Genomic DNA, 24,276 nt, shown 5'->3' on the forward strand with positions numbered 1-24,276 from the left:
CCCACTTAATTATACTACTGAGTTCCCAAGATGTAAGTATGGGCTAGTCCGTAGGGTAAGCTGGTAACGAATAATTCAAAGAACTCAAATTATACAACTAGTTAGAATACTAACCACTCAGAATTGAGATTGAATTGACTTATGGTCAACTATATGATATGACTAGAATAGATAATAACAGTATGTTTACTTATCCTATCTACTGCCAATATCGGTCCAGTTCGATGTAACAAATACATACGATCTTATCTACTTTGCTAATGTTCTGGAAAGAACATAACACTGCGATGTGTAAGTAGATCATATCGTTTATTGGCAAGTCAGTATAAATCTTGTGCACAGACTAATCTTAGGATTAACTTATTTTGAACATATAATCATATTTATATTCCACTATGATTATGTCACTATAAATATGATTAGCTATATGCTCGAGATTTAATAGAAGTTTATATTAAACAAATAATCATGAAAATAAAACATGTGAGCAAAGTGATTGACCAAGTCAAAAATTGATTTCTATTATTTTATTGATATTAAAATGAGATTACAAAGAAATTGGGTTTTAATTAGGGCAAGAAACCCCAACAATCTCCTCACCCCTTTCCATAGTGAGACTCTAAGGAAGACATAGTCTTCCACTTAGAACTCCATGTTCCTGCATTTCAGATCAACATAACTTTTCTGTCTATTATGAGAAGCGATTATCCTAGCTCTAATCTTTTCCATAGCCTCAACGGTCCTCTGAACTACCTTTGGACCCAAATATTTTCTCTCACCCATCTCATCCCAGTGAATGGGTGATCTACACTTCCTACCATACAACATCTCATGAGGTGCCACTCCAATAATCAACTAGTAGTTATCACTATAGGAAAAAAAAATCTATTAGAGGAAAATATTCATTCCAGGACCCTTCAAAGTCAAATATGCATGCTCTCAGCATGTCTTCCAATATCAAGGTAATCCTCTCTGATTTACCACCAGTTTGAGGATGAAAAGTTGTACCAAATCTCAACTGTGTACTCATCGCCTTCTGCAACCTTCCCCAAAACTTGGAAGTAAAGATAGAGTCCTTATCTAATAGGACAAACCTTGAAATCCCATGAAGGCATACTATCTTTCTCACACAGAGATCTGCATACTGGTTAACTATATATGTCATCCTTACCGATAAAAAGTGAGCTGACTTCATATACCGATCCATAATGACCCAAATTGAATCATGCTGGCCCACTATCCTGGGAAATCTCATCATGAAATCCATCTTGATGTCCTCCCATTTCCACTTTGGGATACTCAAAGGTTATAATAGCCTTACTGGTTTATGATATCTTGCCTTGACCTGCTACCAGGTCATGCACTTTGCCACGTACTCAATCACGTCCCTCTTCATCCGAGGCCACCAATATAAAGCTTTCAGATCCTGGTACATCTTCATGGTGCCTAGATGTAGAGAATAAGGGGTACTATGAGATTCATCCAGAACCTTCCATCTAATCCCAGTGTCCATCGAAACACAAATTCGATATTTTTACCTCAATAAACCTATACTTGACACTGTATAGTCCTTAGTTGATCCAGCTAAGACATCCCTTCTAATCTTTCCCATTTATGGGTCACTCAACTATTTTTCCTTAATCCTCTCTAAAAGAGTAAACTGAAGCATAATGTTGGCGAACTGGCCCACAAGTAACTCTACTCTAGCTCTGGTCCTATCCTTCAACTGACGTGATGCATAGGCAATCACCTTTCTTGTATGCATAGGGACACAACCTAAATCCTGTCTCGAGGCGTCACAATAAACCATAAACTTGTTTTAATATGTAGGAAGACTCAGAACTGGAGCTGTAGTCAATCACCGCTTTCGTTCCTGAAATTTGTTCTCACACTTATCTGACCATGCAAACTTCTGATTTTGCATGTCAGTTCTGTCAATGAGATAACAATCCTTGAGAATTCTTCCACAAAATTCATGCAATACCCTACCAATCCAAAGTAACTCCTGATCTCTAAAGCATTCCTTGGCCCTGGCCAATCTCTAATTGAGAGTATACCAAAATATCGTCGATAAGGATAATCACAACCGATCTAGATAATCTTTGAACACCCTGTTCATTTGATCCATAAAAACAACTGGGGTATTAGCCAAATCAAAAGACATGACTAAGCACTCCTAATGCCCATATTTGATACAAAAGCCAGTCTTCTGCATAACCCTTCTCCCCAATCCTCAGCTATGATAAATAGATCGAAGATCTACTTTGGAGAATATTGTCTTACCCTGTAACTGAACCTTTAGTTCCTTCAGCTCTACTGGAGCCGATCAATACAATGCCCTAGACACTAGTTCCGTCCTTAGCACCGACTTAATCACAAATCTATCTCTCTGTGTAGAGGTAACCCTGACAGATCCTCTAGAAACACATCTAGAAACTCATAGACTAATCTAGTCTGTCCTGGTCCCACTGGCACGACCTGAGTGGTATCCACCACACTAGCTAAGAATCCTATGCATCCCTCCTACAACAAGTCTCTAGCTCTAAGTACAAAAATCATAAGTATATGGGGTCAATTCACAGTACCAAACAATACGAAGGGTTTTTCACCCTCAAGCCCAAGGGTTACCATCTTTTGCTTGCAATCTATTGTGCCCCATACTTTGCTAACTAATACAGATTCAGGATCATATCAAAGTCGGTGATAACCAAGTCTATCAAGTCAACTGATGAATCTTTCCCACCATAGACTAAACCACCACTTAAAAGTTACCGGTAGGGTACTAAATTCTCATCACAACAAAACCACATAATCCACACACCAAGTTTGTGCCTCTACTAGACACAACAAAACAAAGAACAACATGTCACCAAAACCAACTAGCATAGTATAAGAATTAGAACGAAGAAGTTGAGTTGTCACTGCTGAGGGACCAGCCTTAACCTTAGCCTTGGGAAATCCATCTTGAGGTTCCCAACCATCCCACATAAGAAACATGCCTTTGTTCGGCATCCTCCCAGATGGCGTCTCTTACACCGAGCGCATTTTGGGTAGTGTGATGACCCAACTACTCTAGACTTTGGACCATTAATGAAAACTACACATAGACCCTAATCCTTAATAGAACTTACAAGTGAAAAGATCATAACTTTATTAAAAACTTGTAAAAATAAAGGTTAAACTTACATAAAATTTAAGTTAGGATATGGGATCCCATTGTTTTAAAATCAAAACATAACATAATTGTAATTAAAAGAGATTACATAAATAAGTGCAGAAAAATACACATAAAAACATAAGTAAAGACTTCATCCTCGAATCGAAACTCTCAGCTCTTTGAATCCATTCCGCCTCAATACACATGCCCAAAACTACCAAGAACCTTTCCCGCCACTAAAGCTATTTTCCTGCACATATAAACAAAAAGGAGTGAACCTAATGCCCAGCAAGGAAAATCTAACACATAAACCATATACATAAATTTCATAAAGAAACATAAAACATATCATAACACTTATGTCACATACATACTATAATGGACATTATTACTTGGGGTCCCATAAACTAAACAAGTCATATGCCCATTAGATTAGTGGGGCTTGCTAGCTAAGCAAGTCATATGCCCATAATCTATTTGGGGCTTGTTAGTTGTATAGGTCATATGCCCAAGTCTACAAACATACTTAGCATAGCATATTACATAACATAAAATCATAAGATAACATATAAAATCATATAACACATAAATCCTATCCTATTTTCCTTACCAAATTACCGGGATATGAGAACAGATTTTGGGACTTTGGAACATTCCTAAAAACCATAAATGGGAGAGAGAGTATACTAAAGAGAATGAGATGAAAAGAATGGAAGAACTATACCATTGAGAATATACTTACCAAAAACTTATGTTCAAGACCTTAGGTTTCCTAACCAAGAATAAAGAATAAGGTTAGAATGATGAGTAGAAGACTATAAGAACTTAAAGAAAATAATACCAAATGAACTAGAGTGTGAAATACCTTGAATGCTTCTATAGCCAATCTAAACCTTGAATCGAAATGCTATAAACCTTACTTCCCAAGTGTTTGGTAAGCTTATAATAATCAAGCTTATAATTCCCAACCCAAGTGTTTACACTCTCAATATAATAACCTAGCAACTTGCATCCTCTGAACTTAGAGTAATAGATGAATAAATGGCTAAGTACTAGGTCCTATTTATAGAGTTTAGGAATGAAAAGATCTTCATTTAACTTGAATAAAAATAATGGCTTTTTAAGTGAAAAATATTTGAATTATCATTCAGCAGAGGCTGAAGACTCGTTTAGAAAGATGCTGGACTTATCAAGAGGTTGAAGATTTGAATGGAGAACATTTTCAAAATGTTTCAAAATGCCCTGAAGGAGGCGATATATCGTCTGGGCCAATATGCCCGAGGCAATCGTGCGACGTTTTTTTTTTTTTTTTTTTCCGTGTTGCGATATATCGGCATACGCTGAATATTTAAACACGAAATTACACATTTTTAGATTAATTTGAATTGAGTAAACAACCTTGACTAAGCCCTCTAACGTTTTCAAAGCTGTTGACTGACCCTAGGATATTCAAATTTTAACCATAATAAATTTAATCCTCAAAATACTTAATCATTATTAAACATACACATGACATGTGCTATTATCTTATTGGGTCTTATCTAAACCTTATAATATAATAAATATTACCCTCAATATCAGTCATATTAATCAAACCTTAGGTTAAAATTAATATTCTTAAACTATAGGTTAAACTTAGAAAATCTACAAGTATTACTATGAGTGTCCAAATAAATCCCGGTCTGAACCAAAAATCCACAGTCATAAAGATAATACTATTATTACTATTATACTACTATCTAACTTAGCTAAGTTCTTGGACTCTACAGGTAGAGTTTACAGTACTCATCCTTGCCTTGAGGGCCTATCTGAACATCTTGGAACCCTTTTTCTAGTCCAAGGCTACTGGATGCACTGATAACTTTTATTTTTTGATCACTGGAGCCTCTGCCCCTGCCTGGTCCAATAAACGGAGGTAGATATCTCATGTACTGGGGAAATTCTAACGCCCTGAGCTATCCTGAAATTCAATCCCTGGATAAATCGTTCTTTCAGAGCCATATCTGTGGCTACCATGTAAAAAGAAAACTTGGCCAACCCATCAAATTTGTTAACAAACTGTGTTACTGTCGTGTTTTCCCGAATCAGGTTTAAAAATTCATTTGCCTTCGCAGTATTAATTGCATCACAATAATATCTCTCATTAAACAATTACCTAAATTCTTTCTAGTTCATCGCAATTATATCACGTGTCTGGGATACCACTTCCCACCAAGTCCGGGCATCTTCCTGTAAAACATATGTAACATAGATCGCCCTATCATGACCCAACACCCTCATACTGTCAAGGAAGGAACTGATCATGCCCATCCATTGTTCAGCTCTGAATGGATCTAGGCTTCCTTAAAAAACTAGAGGGTAATATTCCTAAAATCTCTCATATAAAAATTCCCATTTGTTCTCAACCTTAGGCTGAGCCAACACTGCTGCCACTCCTGACATAACAAAGGAAGAGGTGTTCCCTGACAGAACCTACTGTTTTAAACACCTGACCTCTTCCTCTTGCCTCTGCAATCTTAATTGCATATCTGTAAACACATGCTACCAATTCTAAGGGGCAGGCGCATGGCTCAGGCCCTGGCTGTAATCCCCAACCTCAATATAAACACCACCATGTCCCATTAACTGCCTTGGGTACATAATCTCTGAATTAGTCTGCAGTCAATAACTAGATCCATTAAGCATGATGAACACGTTTAGAAGCCTTCCCCATGGGAAAAATCACACAGTACCACATTCACATACCACTGCGGTACTAAAATACATGCCCATGACATTCACACATCAATCAATAAACCTTGCTCTTGCCAAAAAAATATCACGCTCTCAACTTTACCATGCAGATAACACATTCATATATCAATTGAGCAGGTAAGCACATAATCATATCAACAGTCAAGGGCCAGGCCCTATCAGAATATCTTATGCTTCCTAATAAGGCATGCAGGAAAAACATTCATATCCTATTTAAGCAGTTAAATACATAACCACATAAATAGTTACAAAACCCTGAGTGGAGCTTGTCTTTAGTGACGAGTGTACATGCCCAGCTTGTCTTCAGGAACCTCTAACCTTGCCAGGCTCTGATACCAAGTTGTAACGCCCTACTACTTAAGGACAGTTACACTATGTATTTTAAATAGTGCTAAACTCGCTAAACAAGTCATTTGGCCATAATCGTGTAACTAAATGTGATTAATGGTTGAGGGTTAATTTTTTTGGTTGAAAGGTACAACCCATTCACTAAAATGTTTACTTCCATACATGGGATCCCAAACAACATTCAAAAAGGTTAATTATAATTGAAAAGTTACAACCAGCCGACCTAGGCGGAAAAATAGGGTTTGAACCTAGTTCTTCTTTATAACCCCAACCATGGTGGTCGAGCAGCCGCATATGTACATATCGTCACCTAAGCTCTCCAACTCAAGGATGGTCTAGCTTCCTTTTCCCTTTACTTGCACCACAAAGCGCCCGCGAACCAAGACTCGGCAAGAAAACTTAAACATGCTCATAAGCAGTTAATAACATGTTATCAAATCATAATAAGGATATCTAGCAGTAACAACCTTACTCATGCATGCATACCGTCCATATAAATGACTACAACATCATATGGGCCAATAACCCGAGATAAATGATCAATGAATCATACTAGGTTCCAATTCCCATAATACATGATTAATAAATCATACTGGGGTTCCGCGCCCTAGGATATGAGACTAATAAGTCACCCAGGGGCTATTTTCCCCGCCCTCTATATACACAGCCTTAGAATTGGCCTAGCATACCTAGCGCTATAATTTTCCACGACCAATAGGTCGATTAAGCGTATATCATGCTCCTGATTAAGCATAACCATATCGACCAGCGGTCAATGCATTATTGCCGTCCTTGACTCATAAGTCAATGCTTTTCGACTAGCACTCAGCATGATAAGGTCGTCCTTGATTCATAAGTCAATGCTTTTCAACCAGCACTCAGCGTGCTAATGTCGTCCTTGACTCATAAGTCAATGCTTTTTGACCAGCGCTCAACGCTATTGCCGTCCTTGACTTATAAGTCAATGCTTTCGACCAGCACTCAGCGTGTTAATGTTGTTCTTGACTTATAAGTCAAGTCTGGGGCCCAGCCCTAGGATATGGGACTAATAAGTCACTCTGGGACCCGTTGCCCTATCCTCTGTATAACCAGCCTTGGAGCTGGCCCAGCGTACCTAGCGCTGAATTTTCCACGACCATTAGGTCGAACAAGTGTATGATGGGCTCCTAGTTAGCCTAACCAAAATGACCAGCGCTCAACGCTATTGCTACCCTTGACTTATAAGTCAATGTTTTTCGACTAAGTTCACGAGTTGGAGATAAGCGGACTTGTCGTCCTTGGCTCATAAGTCAAGCATTTCTCAATCAGATAATGCAGATAGGCATATATCATATATCAAATATCCAAATACAAAGCATTAAACATGCTTAATTAAATAATCACAAGCATAATCATGATCATGCACATTCTTAGGCGATCATGCCCTATTCATATCCCTGTTCAATAATTCGGGCCAAGCCATAATCACACGTATCACATACCGGGTGAAGATTTCTTACCTTTAGTCCAAGCACAGGTTACAAATGAACAACTCTCGAGCACGATCCTGTTTCGAGCCCCTAGCGATAACCTAGTCACAACCAAGTATAGAATCCCGTCAATAACGAGCAAACATAGGCTTCCGAACTGAGTCTTAGCCTCCGGAATGTCGAATCCTATTAAATCGAGTAGTATGATCGATCCGGATCCCTTAGGTTTGAGTTATCGCACTCAAGACACTTATTGGCCAAAATCCTCTATTAGAGTCGTGGTGCCCCCAACTAGGGTCGCGGCTCTCCATAGAGAGAGAGTCCAACCTTAATCCTCTGAACATAGGCCGTAGCGCATCCCACAGGCGCTGCGGCGCGATAGCAGTTCAGAGAACCGTCCAGGCCCCTGGGTTCGTGAGGGTCGCGGAGCCCACGAACAGGGCCGCGTTGTGACCCCGCTAACCCAACTTTGATCAGATTCAAATCATCCAAAACTCAATCCAAAACCAACCCAAACCTAAAATTCAATCCCAAAACATCAATGGTACATCCCAAGCAACAAAACCTGACTTTCCTTCAGATTAAAACTCATCAAAATCATAAAATTCAATCCAAGCTTAAGGAAACAAAACTCAGAAACTTAAAACATAGATTACCTCTGATTATGTTGTTTTCCAGCTAAATTCCTCAGGCTGTTAAGCTTCTAATCTTCTCTAGAATTGTTATGACTCTAACCTTGCTTGAATCTGAGCCCTAAAACTCAAGTTTCCTTCAAAAGTGCTAACGGGCATCAAGTGAGAGAACATGAGAGTGAACGAGACTATTTTATGAATTTTTATAGTTTTGCGAGGTTATTTCGAGCTTAAGTAACCTTAAACAAATCTCAAGGCTCGGGGTACCCAAAAACGTCCCCGAGGGTAAAATAGTCAAAATCCCCCAGAATTCCCTCCTGATCTCACTAACTCCAAATATGTCCTCAAATATTTATTCCCATTACCCAATATCCCGGTAATGTAATATACCTAAATACTCCTTGACTCACCCCGAGTCAAGCATTGGTCGACTTACCCACTAGGTTGCTCCCTAGGATCAACTTGTTCCGAGTAACCCAAATATATCCACAATGATGTGGTCCCACACATATATGCTAAATATACTCATAACAGGCCAAATTATGAAAATTTCACTTTTAATCAGTAACAGACCCACATGCACATTCAATACACCTAAACATGCATATCAAGTCATATCATAATATAACTCACATGAACACATAATTTTTATAATTTGTCATCCTAACCCCCTAATCTAGGCCCTAAGCCTTATTAGGTAATTTGGGACGTTACATCAGACATTCTCTCTTGTCATGGCCTCAAATGGGTCGGTGCACTAATATGTTGAGTTCAAGAGCCCAAGGAAAGAAGTAGATATGCTCTGGGTGAAGCTGGCCAGAAAAGGAAACTCAAGCTCGTAGCTTGGAGTCAGTGCATATACAAGTCAGGGCACTCCTGTCCTTTAAGGATTACTTTAGGAAGTTTACCGATTGGATCGGTATTGCTCCCTTTTAGCTACAATCTAACTCATACTGAGTCTTAGAGGCATTGAGGCGCTTTATCATGAGATGAAGTGGAAATGACCCTTGCCTTATGAGATTTTATATCATTTCTTCTTGAAGAGCAACCCCACACGGGCCAAGGGTGGAGATGGATTATACTATCTTTCAAGCTGGCCCCGAGAAAAGCGGTTGTTCGAAGACATTCCTAACCACCCTCCAAACTTCAAGACCCAATTCTTTTGGACGAATGGTCTCAACCCGTCCAATTTCTATTCATTCCAACATCCTTGTAAGTCTTGTCTTTGCCTTTTTCGAGCTTAATTTTTTTTTCTTTTTCTTAATCTCGACTAGTTATATTTTTACTGTTATACAACCAATTATGATCGTCCTACGCCGACCAAGGAGATGAGGGATCATCGAAACAAAATCCTAAAGTTCCTATATAGCTGACGATCTATTCATTACCTCATTCATGAGGATAAGCTCCGCCTATACGGTCTCCTTAGCGAAGGCGAGTCTACAGATGATGTCGGGACTCAAAAGTAATCGAGATGGGAAGACGTACCAATCCCTACTCCTAAACCCTCTTCAAAGAAGAGGTTGAGCTTGAGAACCTCCGACCCTTCCCCTGACAGACCTCCATTCTCAAGAAATGAGGCTCAAGACGAGGCTTCTCTTGGCCCGTTTGATGGAGGTAAGGTAATCCTAGACACGTCTTTCTGGTCCCCCACCCTTCTTGGGCGAGAACCAAATGTGTTAGTCTCCTTTAACAATCCCTAGAATAATTTTATGATCTAGTCAGAGGTAGATTTTAAGGTTCATAGAGAAGGCAGTTGGTTATCCATGTACAGTATATGCAAAGTGTGGGAAGGTATAGGATTCCAGTATGGCTCGAATGAGTGGAGAGAGTTGTCTGAGTTGTCACCCACATTCTGAGGTAAGGAATCTAGTCCTAGTGTTATTGATTTATCTTCAAAGGACCTAGATATTTCTTGGACTTTTAGTTCAAGTCAAGATGAATCTTCCTGCTAGGTCTCCTTTCTAATATTACTTTCCTGTTTCAAATACAAGTAGTTGAGTACTAATGTATTTCTTCCTTTTGCATGTGAGATGGATTCTGATCTCGAGAATCTCCTTAGCCAACCTACCATCTTGAAGGGTTCAAAATGGGGCCGAGTATCTTTAAAGACCACCACGGTTTCGAAGATACTCAAAAAGTCTGAGACTAATCCTTCCTACAACCCCAGATCTTCCTGTTGCTTCCTCAGATTCTGCCACTATTCCTTTGGTGGACCCTGTTTCTTTAACACATGTTACAACCCCAACTCTTTCAAGCTTGACTGCTTCTCCTCCTCATGCTCCTGAGAAAACTGCCAGCAAAGGAAAGAAAGTCCACTTTGCTCACACACTGATATCATCCCAAAAATGCACTATATCTCCACACAAGCCTGAATTCATAGTTGAAAACGAGGTTGGCACCTCTGGCATCGAGCTTGGTTAAGAGGCCCTTACCTGCGTGGGAGGTTTCTACAACAATCTTCAAGGTCCCCACTTGGAGTTCTTGAGAGGTTGTGACGATGCCACAGTTGAGATTGGTTAAATATAATGGTTAAGATGTTTACACGTTGAGATGCAAAACACTTAACAGTTTTCTCTTAAGGAGAATTGAAAATATGAGCTTGTGTAGAAGGCATCTAAAAGTGACTTTTATGGGTCCAAAGTGATACAATGGGGTATCCAAACATTCCCAAAAATTTTGGGAACATTTGGAGGTGTTTTGAGACAAGTCTTGGAGTGCCAAATCAGAGACATTGACAATGTGTTGCCTCACGTCACCTGGTGCCAGGCGATGCATCGCCTGGGCTGTTACGGGTGTCCATACATAAAATGCTCTAATCCTATTGGTTAGACTAATGATGATGCATACACTATAAATATGGGTTGTTATAACTGTAAAGATTGATCACACTTTCCAACTCTCTCTCTAACCTCTCCCCCTCTCTCTCTCTCTAGCTCTCAAAGACCAAAATTTTCTCCAAGAAACTCATCAAGCTTTGCTTGAGTTGCATGAGTTTTTGTAGAGTCCAAGAACTTTACTTAGCTAATTGTTTAGTAGTATTATAGTATGTTTAGTATTATCTTTGTTACTGTGGATTTTTGGTTCAGACCGGGAATTATTTGGACACTCATAGTAGTACTTATAGATTTTATAAGTTTAACCTATAGTTTAAGAATATTAAGTATAACCTAAGGTTTGATTATATGACTGATAATTAAGGATTATATTTATTATATTATAAGGTTTAGACATCAACCAATAGGATTTTAAGCACATGTTATGAATGGTGATTAAGGATTAAGTATTTTTGAGGATTAAATTTAATAAGGAGTAAAGTTTGAATGTTATAGGGTCAGTCAACAGCTTTGAATACGTTGAGGGCTTAGTCAAGGCTGTTTACTCCATTCAAATTTAGCTAAAAATGTGTAATTTCGTGTTTAATTATTCAGCGTGTGCCGATATATCGCAGCTATAGGGGGCGATATATCGCAGCACGTAGATACGGAAAACACGAGACGATGCACGGTCGCCTCGGGCATACTAGCCCAGGCGATATATCGCCTACAGGGGGCGATATATCGCCTCCTCCAGCATGAATTCAAACTCTTTTGAATTCTTTTCCTTTCAGCCATTCAAACTTCTTCAAAAGTCCAGCATCTTTTGAACGAGTCTTCAGCCTCTGCTGAACGATTATTCAAATGATTTTCACCTAAAAAGCCATTATTTTTATTCAAGTAAAATCAAGATACTTTCTTTCCCAAGCTCTATAAATAGGACCTAGTACCCAGCCATTATTCACCTTTTGCTCTAAGTTCAGAAGCTGCTAGTGTTAAGTGAGTGTGAGAGTGTAAACACCTGGTTTGGGAAAATCATAAGCTTAAACATCATAAGCTTATCAAACACTTTGGGAAGTGAGGTTCTATAGTATTTCGGTTGAGGAGTAGATTGGTCTTTCAAGTCTTTGAGGTAACCAAAACTCTAGTTCATTTCTGTATTATGTTATTTTCTTATCATAGTCTTGTACTCAATCTCTAACCTTAATCTTCATTTTGGTTAGGGAATCTAAGTTCTTGAGCACGTAAGTTTCGGTAAGCATGTTTCTCAAATGGTTTAGTCTTTCCATCCCTTTCATTTCATCTCCTTTCTTCTTTAGACTCACTCTTTCTTATGGTTTTAGGAGTGTTCCAAAAAAGTCCCAACTCATTCCACATATCCCGGTAACTTTGGTAAGGAAAATAGGCTAGAATCTATATGTTTATGTTTATGTTATTTTATGTGTTATGTTATGAAACATGCTATGAATTATGTTATGAATGTGTATGTTTGTAGGCTTGGGCTTATGCCCTATTTGACTAACAAGACCCCAAAAAGGTTATGGGCATATGCCCACTTAGCTAGTGGGACCCCACTAATCTCATGGGCATAAGATTGTTTAGTCTATGGGACCCCAAGTAATAATGGCCATTATAATAAGTGTATGTATTATGTGTTATGATATGTCTTTACGTTTATTATGAAGTTTATGTTTATGACTATGTGTTAGATTTTCCTTGCTGGGCATTAGGCTCATTCCTTTCTGTTTTATGTGCAGGAAAATAAGCTTTAGAGGCGGTAAGATTCGTGACGCTTAGAGGATGTGTATCGATGGTGAATGGAGTCAAGGGGCCGAGCGTTATTCGATTCGAGGATGTAGTCTTGTTTATGTTTTTTATGGTTTTAAATGTATTTTCCGCATTTTCTATGTAACTCTTTTTACTTTAAGTTATTTTTGTTTTAAAGACAATGGGTACCCATATCCTACTTATTATTTATGAAAGTAACCTTTGTTTCTACAAGTTTATAACAAATTATGGTATTTTCACAAATGTATGTTTTAGTAAGAATTTGTATGTATAGTTCGATAATGGTCCAAGAGTCTAGATTAGTGGGTCATTACAGTTTTAAAGCTTGTTAAATCCCAAATCTCATTCTACTTAGTTGAAGCTTCAAGCAATTGGGAACGCTTGGAATAGACATTTTGGACAACAATATTCTTATTGTATATGAGCCTTAGAAGTTCCCCAACTTTCTTTTGTGTTACTCTATTGTGTTTACATTGTTAGTATTGATGATTAAATGAATCATCATTTAATCATTTAGTTTCTTATATTCAAGATTCACATTCATATCATGAACATGTTTCTTCAATTATCAAGAATTGCATTCAAACATTGAATTTGGATTTTTATTAACATCTATGGTTTGGAATATTGAATTATTCCCATTATTCATTGTTGATTTGCAAAGTGTAAAGCCATATATTCCAAACAATCAAAATCTCTATTTCTAATTACTTTCATTTTTATGTTTTGCATAATCAACAATGAGGGAAATTGGTTCATCTTCTACAACCTTCAAGTCCTTGTTTCAAGATTTGGTTTGTGTTGAACACATATCCATGAAAGATCAAAGAAAGTTACATTTGGAAATGTTCTCATGTATGAGGATATGGATTAAAAGTCTTCATCAACAAAGGATAAGATAACTCAATGGGATTATATACTTAAGGAGATTAGTATCATCAAATTCTTTATTTCTAAATGTGTATTTTCAAGAATTTGAATGAAATGTGTTTGATGCCATATTTTTGTGAGTTTGAGATTATTGTTTATGTTGATAGTGTAATGATGAATGTTAATAAACAATTCAAGGGTTATTGTTATACTTGTTTTGTTTGTAAAATTATTGATCATCATGTGAGATATGGTACTTGTAAAATTAACCATAAAAAGATTAGGTTTAAGGCAATTGATGTCGAGATCATTGCACTTTTAAATGAAATTATTTTGGTCACTCTTATTGATGATGAGATCTTTGTGACTTTGATTAAGTTTAATGCATTTAATGAGGAATGCATTGTAACCCTAATTGAGAATAATACATTCGATGAGGAATGTATGATAACCATAAAGAGAATTGACATAGTTCATGCATGTAGTGATGAGACTAATGTAACCTTAAGAGAAGGTGAACATGTCAATGGAATTGATGGTGAGATAATTACAAAAGAAAGTGAAGATACTAAGGTCAATGCATTTGATGTTGAGATCATTGCAAACTTAAGTAAAGCTACCAACGACAATGTAATTTGTGTTGAAATCATTGCAACCTTATATGAAGTTAATGCAACCCAAGGATAGGTGCAAGGATGGTGGTATGATATTTGTGCCACCATTCATGCAACCTATGATAAAAATCTTTAAGAATTTTTTTTTAAAGTTCAAAGGTGGGACTTGAAGTCCAAATGGGATATGAAAAGAAATCCAAGGTATTTGGAAGGGGCTCATTGATGTTTTCTTCCCTAATGGAAAGAAAGTGACCCTAATTAGTTTTTTCTATGTTACTGATATGACTAGAAACATTGCGAGTAGAAGTCTATTGAGTAAATTCGATATCAAAAATGGAGTTTGAATTCAGTAAACTCAATTTGACTAAACTGGACACTTTTGTGGGAAATGGATATACATGTGATGGAATGATCAAACTATGTACTCTTGATAGTGACAATAATGATATGAAATCTAAATCTTGCAATGTGGTTAATTTAAATTCTATTACTTTGTGGCATAATAGACTTGCTCATATAGGTTATATAACAATTAAAAGAATTGCTAAATGTGGATTGATTAATTGTGATCTGAATGAGCATGATAAATGTGAATTATATGTTAAATAAAAAATGGTAAGGAAACATTTTCCAAGTGTTGATAGATTTTCAAACTTGCTAGATTTAATACATAGTGATTTAGGTGAATTGAATAGCATGCTGACTAGAGGAGGAAATAAATACTTCATGAATTTTATAGATTGATTGCTCTAGATATACTTATGTGTATTTGTTTAAGAGTAAGGATGAGACATTTAATGCATTTAAAATCTATAAAGCTGAAGCAGAAAATCAATTGGAAAGGAAAATAAAGACTCTTAGAAGTGATAGAGGTGTTGAATACTTTTCAAATTATTTCAATGTGTTTTGTGAACAACATGTCATTATACATGAATACACTCCATCATACACTCCACAACAAAACGGAATAGCTGAAAGAAAGAATAGGACTTATCGTGAGATGATTAACTCTATGATTTTACATGCTAAATTGTGTTATAATTTGTGGGGTGATGCTTTGCTTGTTGCATGTCATATATTGAATCAAATTCCTATGAAAAAGAACAATGTGTCTCCATATGAGTTATGGAGAGGGAAGAAGCCTAACCTAGACTATCTTAAAGTGTGGGGGTGCCTTGCTTATTGTAAGAGCACGGAGCCTAAAAGAACCAAGTTGGGACCAAGGTCCGTAAAGTGTGCATTTGTAGGCTATGCCTCAAATAGCAAGGCGTATAGACTATTGGACTTGGAGTCTAATATGATAATTTAATCAAGATAAGTGGAGTTCTTGGAGAATATGCTATATTGTGATAGCAACTCTCAAGAACCCACAGGTGTTGGAGAATCTCTTAAGAGAAAGATCCAAAGGTTGATGAGCAACCAATATTGCCTCGGAGAAGCCAAAGGCTTGAAGAGTAGGGGTCAATTGAGAAATGTTCTCAAGTAGAGATACTCTACGGTAAACTTGAAGAAGTCACGTGAAAATTTACTATGATTATTCAAGTTGAGGAATATCCCAATACTTTGTTGGGAATATATGGCTTTATACTTTGCAAATCAACAATTAATAATGGAAATAGTTCAATATTTGAAACCCTAATCACTAAGCAAGAACCTTATTCAAAGCATGAATATAAATCTTGATAATCAAATAAACATGTTCATAATATGAATGTCAATCTTGAATATAAAAAAACTAAATGATTAAATGATGATAAGATGAACTTAGATACATTTAATCATCAATACTAACAATGTAAACACAATAGAATGACAAAATACAAGATTAGGGTTAGAGAGATACAACCTTTTTTTTTTAGCAACTTGAATTTTCAAACTTGGGGAACTTCTAAGGCTTATACACAAGAAGAATATTGTTGTCAAAAATATCTATTCCAAGTATTCTCTTATTGCTTGAAGCTTTAACTAAGTAGAATGAGATTTGGAATTTAACAAGCCTTAAAACTCATGCAAGTCAAGCAATGCTTGATGAGTTTTGTAACATCCCAAATTTGATAATCAAGCTTAGTGCCTTTATTAGTGTGCCAGGAGGGCATAAGTGGATATTATGTGCATGTTTATGATTATATGCATGATTATGTGAATTATGTGAGTTATATTATGATATGACTATTATAGCATGTTTAGGTGTATTGAGCATGCATGTGGGCTCGCTTCTTATTAGAAGGGCATTTTTGTAATTTTGACCCATTGAGGGTATATTTGTAAATATATGTGATTTATGATTGAGACCACATTATTATGTGGATATATTTCGGTTAATCGGCACGAGACGAGCCCAATGAGCAAGTTAGCAAAAAGGACACAACGGGATTAAATACCTGGCTCAGGGTGAGCCTATGGGGTATTTTAGTAATTTAGTACATTACCGGGATTTATCGGGTAATGGGAATTGTTTGGTGCTCATTTGGGAAAATTGGAATAAATTGAGAAATATGATGTTAATTGAGGATTAGTGGGAATTCGTGGAAAAAGACTAAAATGCCGTTAGGCTTAACCTTGAGGGTTAAGAGGGAGTGAGGGCAAATTGGTCTTTTCACCAATTGGTAGGAAACTGTGACTAATCTTTGGCATCCACGTTTTTGGGTCATTACCTATACACTAAGTCTTCTTTTTTTCTCCTTTGGAACTATCTTGAAGACTATTTGGCGGAGGGTAGCAAACCAAGCATGGAGATTGAAGTAATTGAGGAATTGAGCTGGAAGTGGGAGTGTTAGCAGCTGCTAGTCCACCCTAACTCTTAGGGAATTCGGACTCCACCTCTGAGGTAAGCCTTTAATGGTTCTTGAGTGTTGTTTTTGGGGGTTTCTTGATATTCTTGAGTATATATGCATTTTTTAATTTTCAAATTCGTATTTTGTGCCCTTAATGTTGTTTAAAGGTTGGATAGATAGTTGAATTGGTTTATAAACTGATTTAGAGGCTGGTATAAGGTCTGGGTTTTGGGTTTGGGCTTTGAATTCATGAATTGGAGAAAAGCTTGAGTTTCAAGAACTCAAAATGTGATTCTTGGCATTTATGGTATTCTGAGTGCTTTGAGGTTGTTTGTGTTGGGAATTGCACCCTTAAAGCAATTGTAGTAGACAATGATTTTAATGAAATAAATTAATGAATTGAATTATTGTATATATGTAGCTTATGTATTATATTATTGCTAATAATATTTAAATATCAGAAAATTTCCAAGTTCATATATGTTGTCTCAATCTCATATTGGTATGAGAAGATCGAGGTTGAGATAATAAACTTAAGTAATGCGCAATAAAATAAAGTTATGGAATCGTTATATTAATTACTGCTAGTACGATCCACTAGTATTATGAATACATGTGACATAGATCTGGGTTACTAGTGTAGTATGACACTTTAGTGGATGTACTTTACATGCTGAGAGTATGTAGAACTGGACCAGATGTGCTTTAATAATACTTGTTTAAATACCATTTCGTACTATTATAAAACACATCAACTGATGATCATATACAAACTGATCTTAATCCTGAAGTCACTATGAACTCCTATATATGTCATTTGATCCTTTGATTAATGCGTTACGGTTTGTCAGAATGACCAAGCTAAGAAATATTGTTTTGGGGACTCAATGATGTATATGGTTGGGGGCATAGCTTAACAGACATAAAATCTATACCTTCTTATAGATTGAATGATGATTCCCTATTGGGTTGGCTTTTGGAATTGAAAAGTTTATTGACGTCAAATTCATAATCAGATTATGAATTAACCTTCACTATTAAAGTCAATGGTACAATAGGAATCAAGATATAATTAAAAAGGGTAAAACGATAATTTTATTCCCACTTAATTATGAATCATCAATAGAAGATTAATTTGTATGTAATGATTATATCAATGGACACTTTATGGTTACAATAAAGTACTCAGTAAATATATGTCTTTAATTCTCAAGAGTTCAGTCTCATATTTATAGTGGAATAATTATGAGATTAATAAATATGATTATTAAATCAAAGAGTGTTGGTTAATAATCTTTTATTTATTGGAGCTTGGAATTATTAGTCCATAGGTCCCCGGAGCGGCTCTATCAACCCTAATCAAGGTAAGAGTTGATACAAATGTTAAACTGTGAACGAGCTATTTGAGAAAATATTTATTCTTTGGGATAAATGTGCAATTATGTGATAATTGAGGTTGCACAATTTATTATTTCATTTGTGCAATTTTCGAAATTGTGAAGAAATAAAATAAATTGATTTTAATCAATTATTTTATTTAAGTGTGAATAAATAATTATGGATAGTCAAAATTAGTTTTGATTATTATATTTATTTATTTAATAATAAGATGATAATGGAAATTTAGATTTTGAATTTTGAATTTTGAAATTTAATTTGTTATCTTTTCCTTAAAAAAATGATACCTTATTTGGATATCTAATTATTAAGTAATTAAAATAAAAAAAACAAAATCCCATTTTTCAAGAATAGGGCACAAGCATAGGGCTTGGACTGCACTATGCGTGTGGCTCATCTGATGTTATCAGATATTGGTTTTTTTATTTTTAATTTTAATTAATTAATAAAATATTTTAAAATGGGTTTTAAAATGGCATGTTAGATTTTTTTTTTCTATTATCATTATTATTATTATAAAAGATGATTGATTTTATTATATTATTATTATTATTATTATTGTTGTTGTTGTTGTTGTTGTTATTGTTATGGTAATAATGTTTACATATTCTATATAAGTCCTTGGCAAAATGGCCTATTTTTATAGTGCAATTTGCAATTTGGCCTAGTTTCAATAGTTTTTAGCTAAATCACCTCTTTTATTAATAAATTTTTTGTATTACCCATTTTACCCTTAAAATAAAATAATAATAAATTAAAACAAAAACCCTAATAACTATCATCTTCTTCCTCTCACCCATCCACCCACACCCATCCACAACAACCCACTATCATCCCCCTCCGCCACCACCACCACCGGCGACCACTGCCCCTATCACCGGCGAACACTGCTCATCACCGGCTGCCGCCATTTCTCCACAAATCCGGCCACCACTCATTCAAAAGGTTGGTTTATAAAGTTTTTTTATATATAAAATATGAGATTTTTGATATTTTTTTTTGTAGATTTAAAATGAAAAATTATTGTTTTAGTATATTGAAAGTATAAGTAAGGATTTAGGTTTATTTCTGGAGTTTTATGGAGGTTAAAGCTTGAAAATCTGAAGAAAAAAAATTAATGCTGGTTTCGGCTATTTTCGAGATAGAGAAATCCAGAATTTTTTGACAGCTTGTCTAATTTTTCGACAAGGAGTCTAATATTTTAGACCAGTTGTCTAAATTTCAGACCAATAGTCATATTTTTTCGACCACCTCTCAAATTTAGACAGGTAGTCTAATTTTTAGACAGGTCGTCATATATTTTCAACCACTTGTCGAATTTTTAGACTGGTTGTTGAATTATCAGTTAGGATGTCTAATTTTCAGATAGGTTGTCGAATTTCTAGATTTTCAACTTGATTTTCATTTTTTTATATAACTTTTTAATCAAAGTAATACCAATAATTTATATTTGTTTATTGTATTATTTTTTTCAGATGTCATTCAAAAATATTATGTGATGGGATGTGGAAAAAGAATGAGGACTCGTGGAAATGGATTTCAAATGGCTCACGATCAAGATCAAGTTTGGTACAAACTAACCTAACTTATGAGGAGTTAGTTGAACATATTTATGAAGTTACAGAAATCGATCGCAACCTCTTCGATATAGAATTAACTTACAAGATAACGACAATGGTGGAGATTGAACCAATTGCAATAAAAAATAGTATAGACATTGTTAGTTTCTTTACATGGCAAGAGCGTGATGTGGTTCCATTATGTGCGGGTTTGATCAAGAAGATGGAAAATATGCTCATTAAGGATAAACTTGTTACTAATATTGATTCTACTACAAATGTTGATTCTATTGCAAACATTTCTACTGATGATACTGGTTTAAACGATGATAATAATGTTGATTTAGATGATGACAACGACGACGACAACGAAGATGATGATGATGATGCTACCGATGGTGATGATGATGATGATGATGACAAAGATAACAATGATGAAGAGGGGGAAAGAAACAATATTGATGATGGTTTTGTTGAGTTAAATTTGAATGTCCCATGTCCTAAAAATAGAACTTTTGATGATTACTTTGACGATGCATACATATGTAATGTTCCTGATGCTAGTTCTGCACCTCACACTCTTGAAGATAACCATTTACCACTTCCTCGTGTATCCCCTAGTGATCATTGTAATGAAAGAAGTCATGTTAGTAGTACACCAAGCTCAAATGCAACAAGTATTGATGAAGATGATTTTTGTGTTGGTCAATATTTTGTGGATATGAAAGAGATGAAGATGAAAGTACACATGCTTGCTATACGACGAAACTTTGAATTCAAAGTGAAAAAATAAAATAAGAAATTAGTGGTTTTGGTTTGTGTTGACCCCAATTGTAAGTGGAGAATTCGTGCGACAAAGGCATATGCAACAGGTTTGTTTGTTATTTGCAAGCATTGTAATGAGCACACTTGTTCTTTAGAAATGCGACAAAATCATCATCGACAAGCAACCTGTTCTATTATTGGAGAGCACTTGAAAGTGAGATATGAAGGTGTGAAAAAAGGTCCAAATCCAACACAAATAGTTAATGAGATGAACAAGAATCTTGGTGTAAAGTGTAGTTATTGGAAGGCAAGAAAGTGCGCACATGAACTTATAAGGGGTTCAGCGGCAAACAGTTATCCAAAACTCCCCTCTTACTTGTACATGGTCCAAAAGTCTAATCCTGGTACATACACTAGATTAATTGTTGATGAAGAACAGAAATTCAAATATTTAATTTTGTCTTTGGGAGTATCCATTAGAGGTTTTCGTTACATGAGAAAAGTTATATCTATTGATGGAACTCATTTGAAAAACCAGTTTGGAGGAAATTTACTCATTGCAACTGCACAAGATGGAAATTTTCAAATTTATCCTCTTGCTTTTGGTATTGTTGATTATGAGAATGATGCATCTTGGAATTGGTTTTTGACATGCTTACGAGATCAAGTGCCTGATACTACTGGTTTAGTGTTTATATCTGATAGACACGAAAGCATTATAAAGGTAGTTCGAAATGTATATAAAAATGCTTACCATGGAGCTTGTATGTGGCATCTTGGACAAAATATCGAGACAAAATTTAGTGGTCAAGGTTTGAAAAAGTTGTTTGAGAAGACAACAAAAGCGTACAGAGTTTCAGAGTTCACAAAGTTATTTGCTGAGATTTCTACAAAAAAACCAAGTCTGGCAACATACTTGAAGAATGCATCTTTTGAAAGCTGGTCTAGATGTCATTTCCATGGTAATCGATACAACATCATGACCACCAAAAATTCTGAGTCATTGAACCAAGTTTTTACAGAAGCTCGAGAATGACCCATTATTCCTTTATTGGAGGAAATTATCACTACATTCTCCATATGGTTGTATGAGAGAAGGACAAATGCAAATTCTTGTCCAACACCACTTACAGTTGACGTAGAAGATATAATGAGACAAAGATATGTAAAATCAAGGTACATGAGAGTTACACCCATTAATCTAAGTGAGTTCCATGTTAAAGGTGAGCCACTAGATGATCTAGTTAATACTGAGGAACATTCTTGTACATGTCGAGAGTTTGACATTGATAAGATTGCATGTGTTCATGGCGTCACTGCAGCAATGTATCGTGGAGTAGATGTTTATAGTCTATGCTCAAAATTCTACATGACTGAATTGTGGAGGATGTCTTATGCATAGTCTATTTACCCTTTACCACCTGAAATAGAATGGCTTGTTATCAGACCAGTTAAGTTAATTCCCCCAGGGAGACCAAAGAATAAACGAATTCATTCGAGAGGAGAGTTTCCAAAGGAGAAGAGTAATCCTTCACCTGAATTAACATCAAAGAAAGTAAAGGGTAAGGTTTCTGATGTTGATGGGGGAAAAAGCAACAGAAGTGTTCCAATTGTGGATGTTATGGGCACAAAGAAACCACATGCAAGAAGTGATTATTTTTTAATTTATTTTGGACTTGGTTTGATGTTTAATGTTTTGATAATATTGTGTGATTTCATATTTTGGACTTGGTTTGTTATGTAATGTTTTAACTAGGTTGTCCGAGTATTTAAACTGGTTGTTGATAGTTTTAACTGTGCTACTTTATTGTGTTATTGGAGCCTTTTTGGACATTTCAGACAACCTCTCGAAATTTTAGACGAGGTGTCAAACGTTTTTGATGGGTTATCAAAATTTGAGACTAGCTGTCAAAAGTTTTAGACAGGCTGTCAATATTTAAGACTAGTTGTCAAAAGTTTTAGACAGACAGTCAAATTTGAGACTAGCTATCGAAATTTTAGACTAGCTTTCGAAAGTTTTAGACAGGCAGTCAAAATTTTAGACTAGCTGTCGAAAGTTTTAGACAGGCTGTCAAAATTTTAGACAAGTTGTCGAAAGTTTTAGACAGGCCGTCAAAATTTTAGACAAGTTGTCGAAACTCATGGCTAATTGTCAAAAAGGTATAATGAAATAAGATCCAATTCTACATGATAAAGTGTTGTTCTAATACTATAAACATAATCATCATAATAGTACCTCAATAGATTATCTACCACTCAATCCTTGATCATCATAGTAGTTTGATTGAAAATTGTACCACTCAATCTGTAATCATCACAATCTCATAAAGATTAAGTTTTGTTTAACTTTATAAAATGTTAGACAAGTTGTCGAAACTCATGGCTAATTGTCAAAAAGGTATAATGAATTAAGATCCAATTCTACATGATAAAGTGTTGTTCTTATACTATAAATATAATCATCATAATAGTACCTCAATAGATTATCTACCACTCAATCCTTGATCATCATAGTAGTTTGATTGAAATATGTACCACTCATTCTGTAATCATCATAATCTCATAAAGATTAAGTTTTGTTTAACTTTATAAAATGTTAATTGAGATATATGTTCTTTTATTGTGTTATTGGAGCCTTTTTAGACATTTCAAACATTTTAGACAACCTGTTGAAATTTGCGACTAGCTATCGAAAGTTTTAGACAGGCAGTCAAAATTTTAGACTAGCTGTCGAAATTTTTAGACAGGCAGTCGAAATTTTAGACTAGCTATCGAAAGTTTTAGACAGGCAGTCAAAATTTTAGACTAGCTGTCAAAAGTTTTAGACAGGCAGTCAAAATTTTAGACTAGCTGTCAAAAGTTTTAGACATGCCGTCAAAATTTGAGACTAGCTGTCGAAATGTTTAGACAAGCAGTCGAAATTTCAGATTAGTTGTTGAAAGTTTTAGACAGGTAGTCAAAATTTTAGATTAGCTGTCGAAAGTTTTAGACAGGCCGTCAAAATTTGAGACTAGCTGTCGAAAGTTTTAGGCAGGCTGTCGAAATATAACACAAAGAGGTCTGAAACAGTAACATCCATTACAAGTAGTCTATAACAGTTTGTGGTATACCAGAACAATTTTATACATAAACAAAATACCATTCCATTTCTTTTGCTAATAAATATCCAATACAAGTCATACTATAATAGTTTGATACATAAACAAAATACCATTCCATTGCCTTTGCTAATAAATATCCAATACAAGTCATACTATAAGAGTTTGATATATAAAAAAATACTATTCCATATTTTCCTTTACTATGGATCCCAATCTCTATTGTAGATTTCA

At 35.6% G+C, this 24,276-nt stretch overlaps 1 protein-coding gene across 1 annotated transcript; it reads left to right on the forward strand.

The window, feature by feature from the left end:
• The first annotated feature begins 20,402 nt into the window (after nucleotides 1–20,402).
• LOC133785836 (uncharacterized) lies at nucleotides 20,403–22,346 on the forward strand. Its single transcript, XM_062225050.1, has 4 exons — nucleotides 20,403–20,496; nucleotides 20,605–20,921; nucleotides 21,018–21,886; nucleotides 22,043–22,346. Exons 1-4 carry the CDS (start codon nucleotides 20,403–20,405, stop codon nucleotides 22,344–22,346), a joined length of 1,584 nt encoding a protein of 527 aa, XP_062081034.1.
• The last annotated feature ends 1,930 nt before the right edge of the window (nucleotides 22,347–24,276 follow it).

This window comes from Humulus lupulus, chromosome 6 (assembly GCF_963169125.1).
Source record: "Humulus lupulus chromosome 6, drHumLupu1.1, whole genome shotgun sequence".
In the NCBI taxonomy this organism is placed as follows: Eukaryota; Viridiplantae; Streptophyta; class Magnoliopsida; order Rosales; family Cannabaceae; genus Humulus; species Humulus lupulus.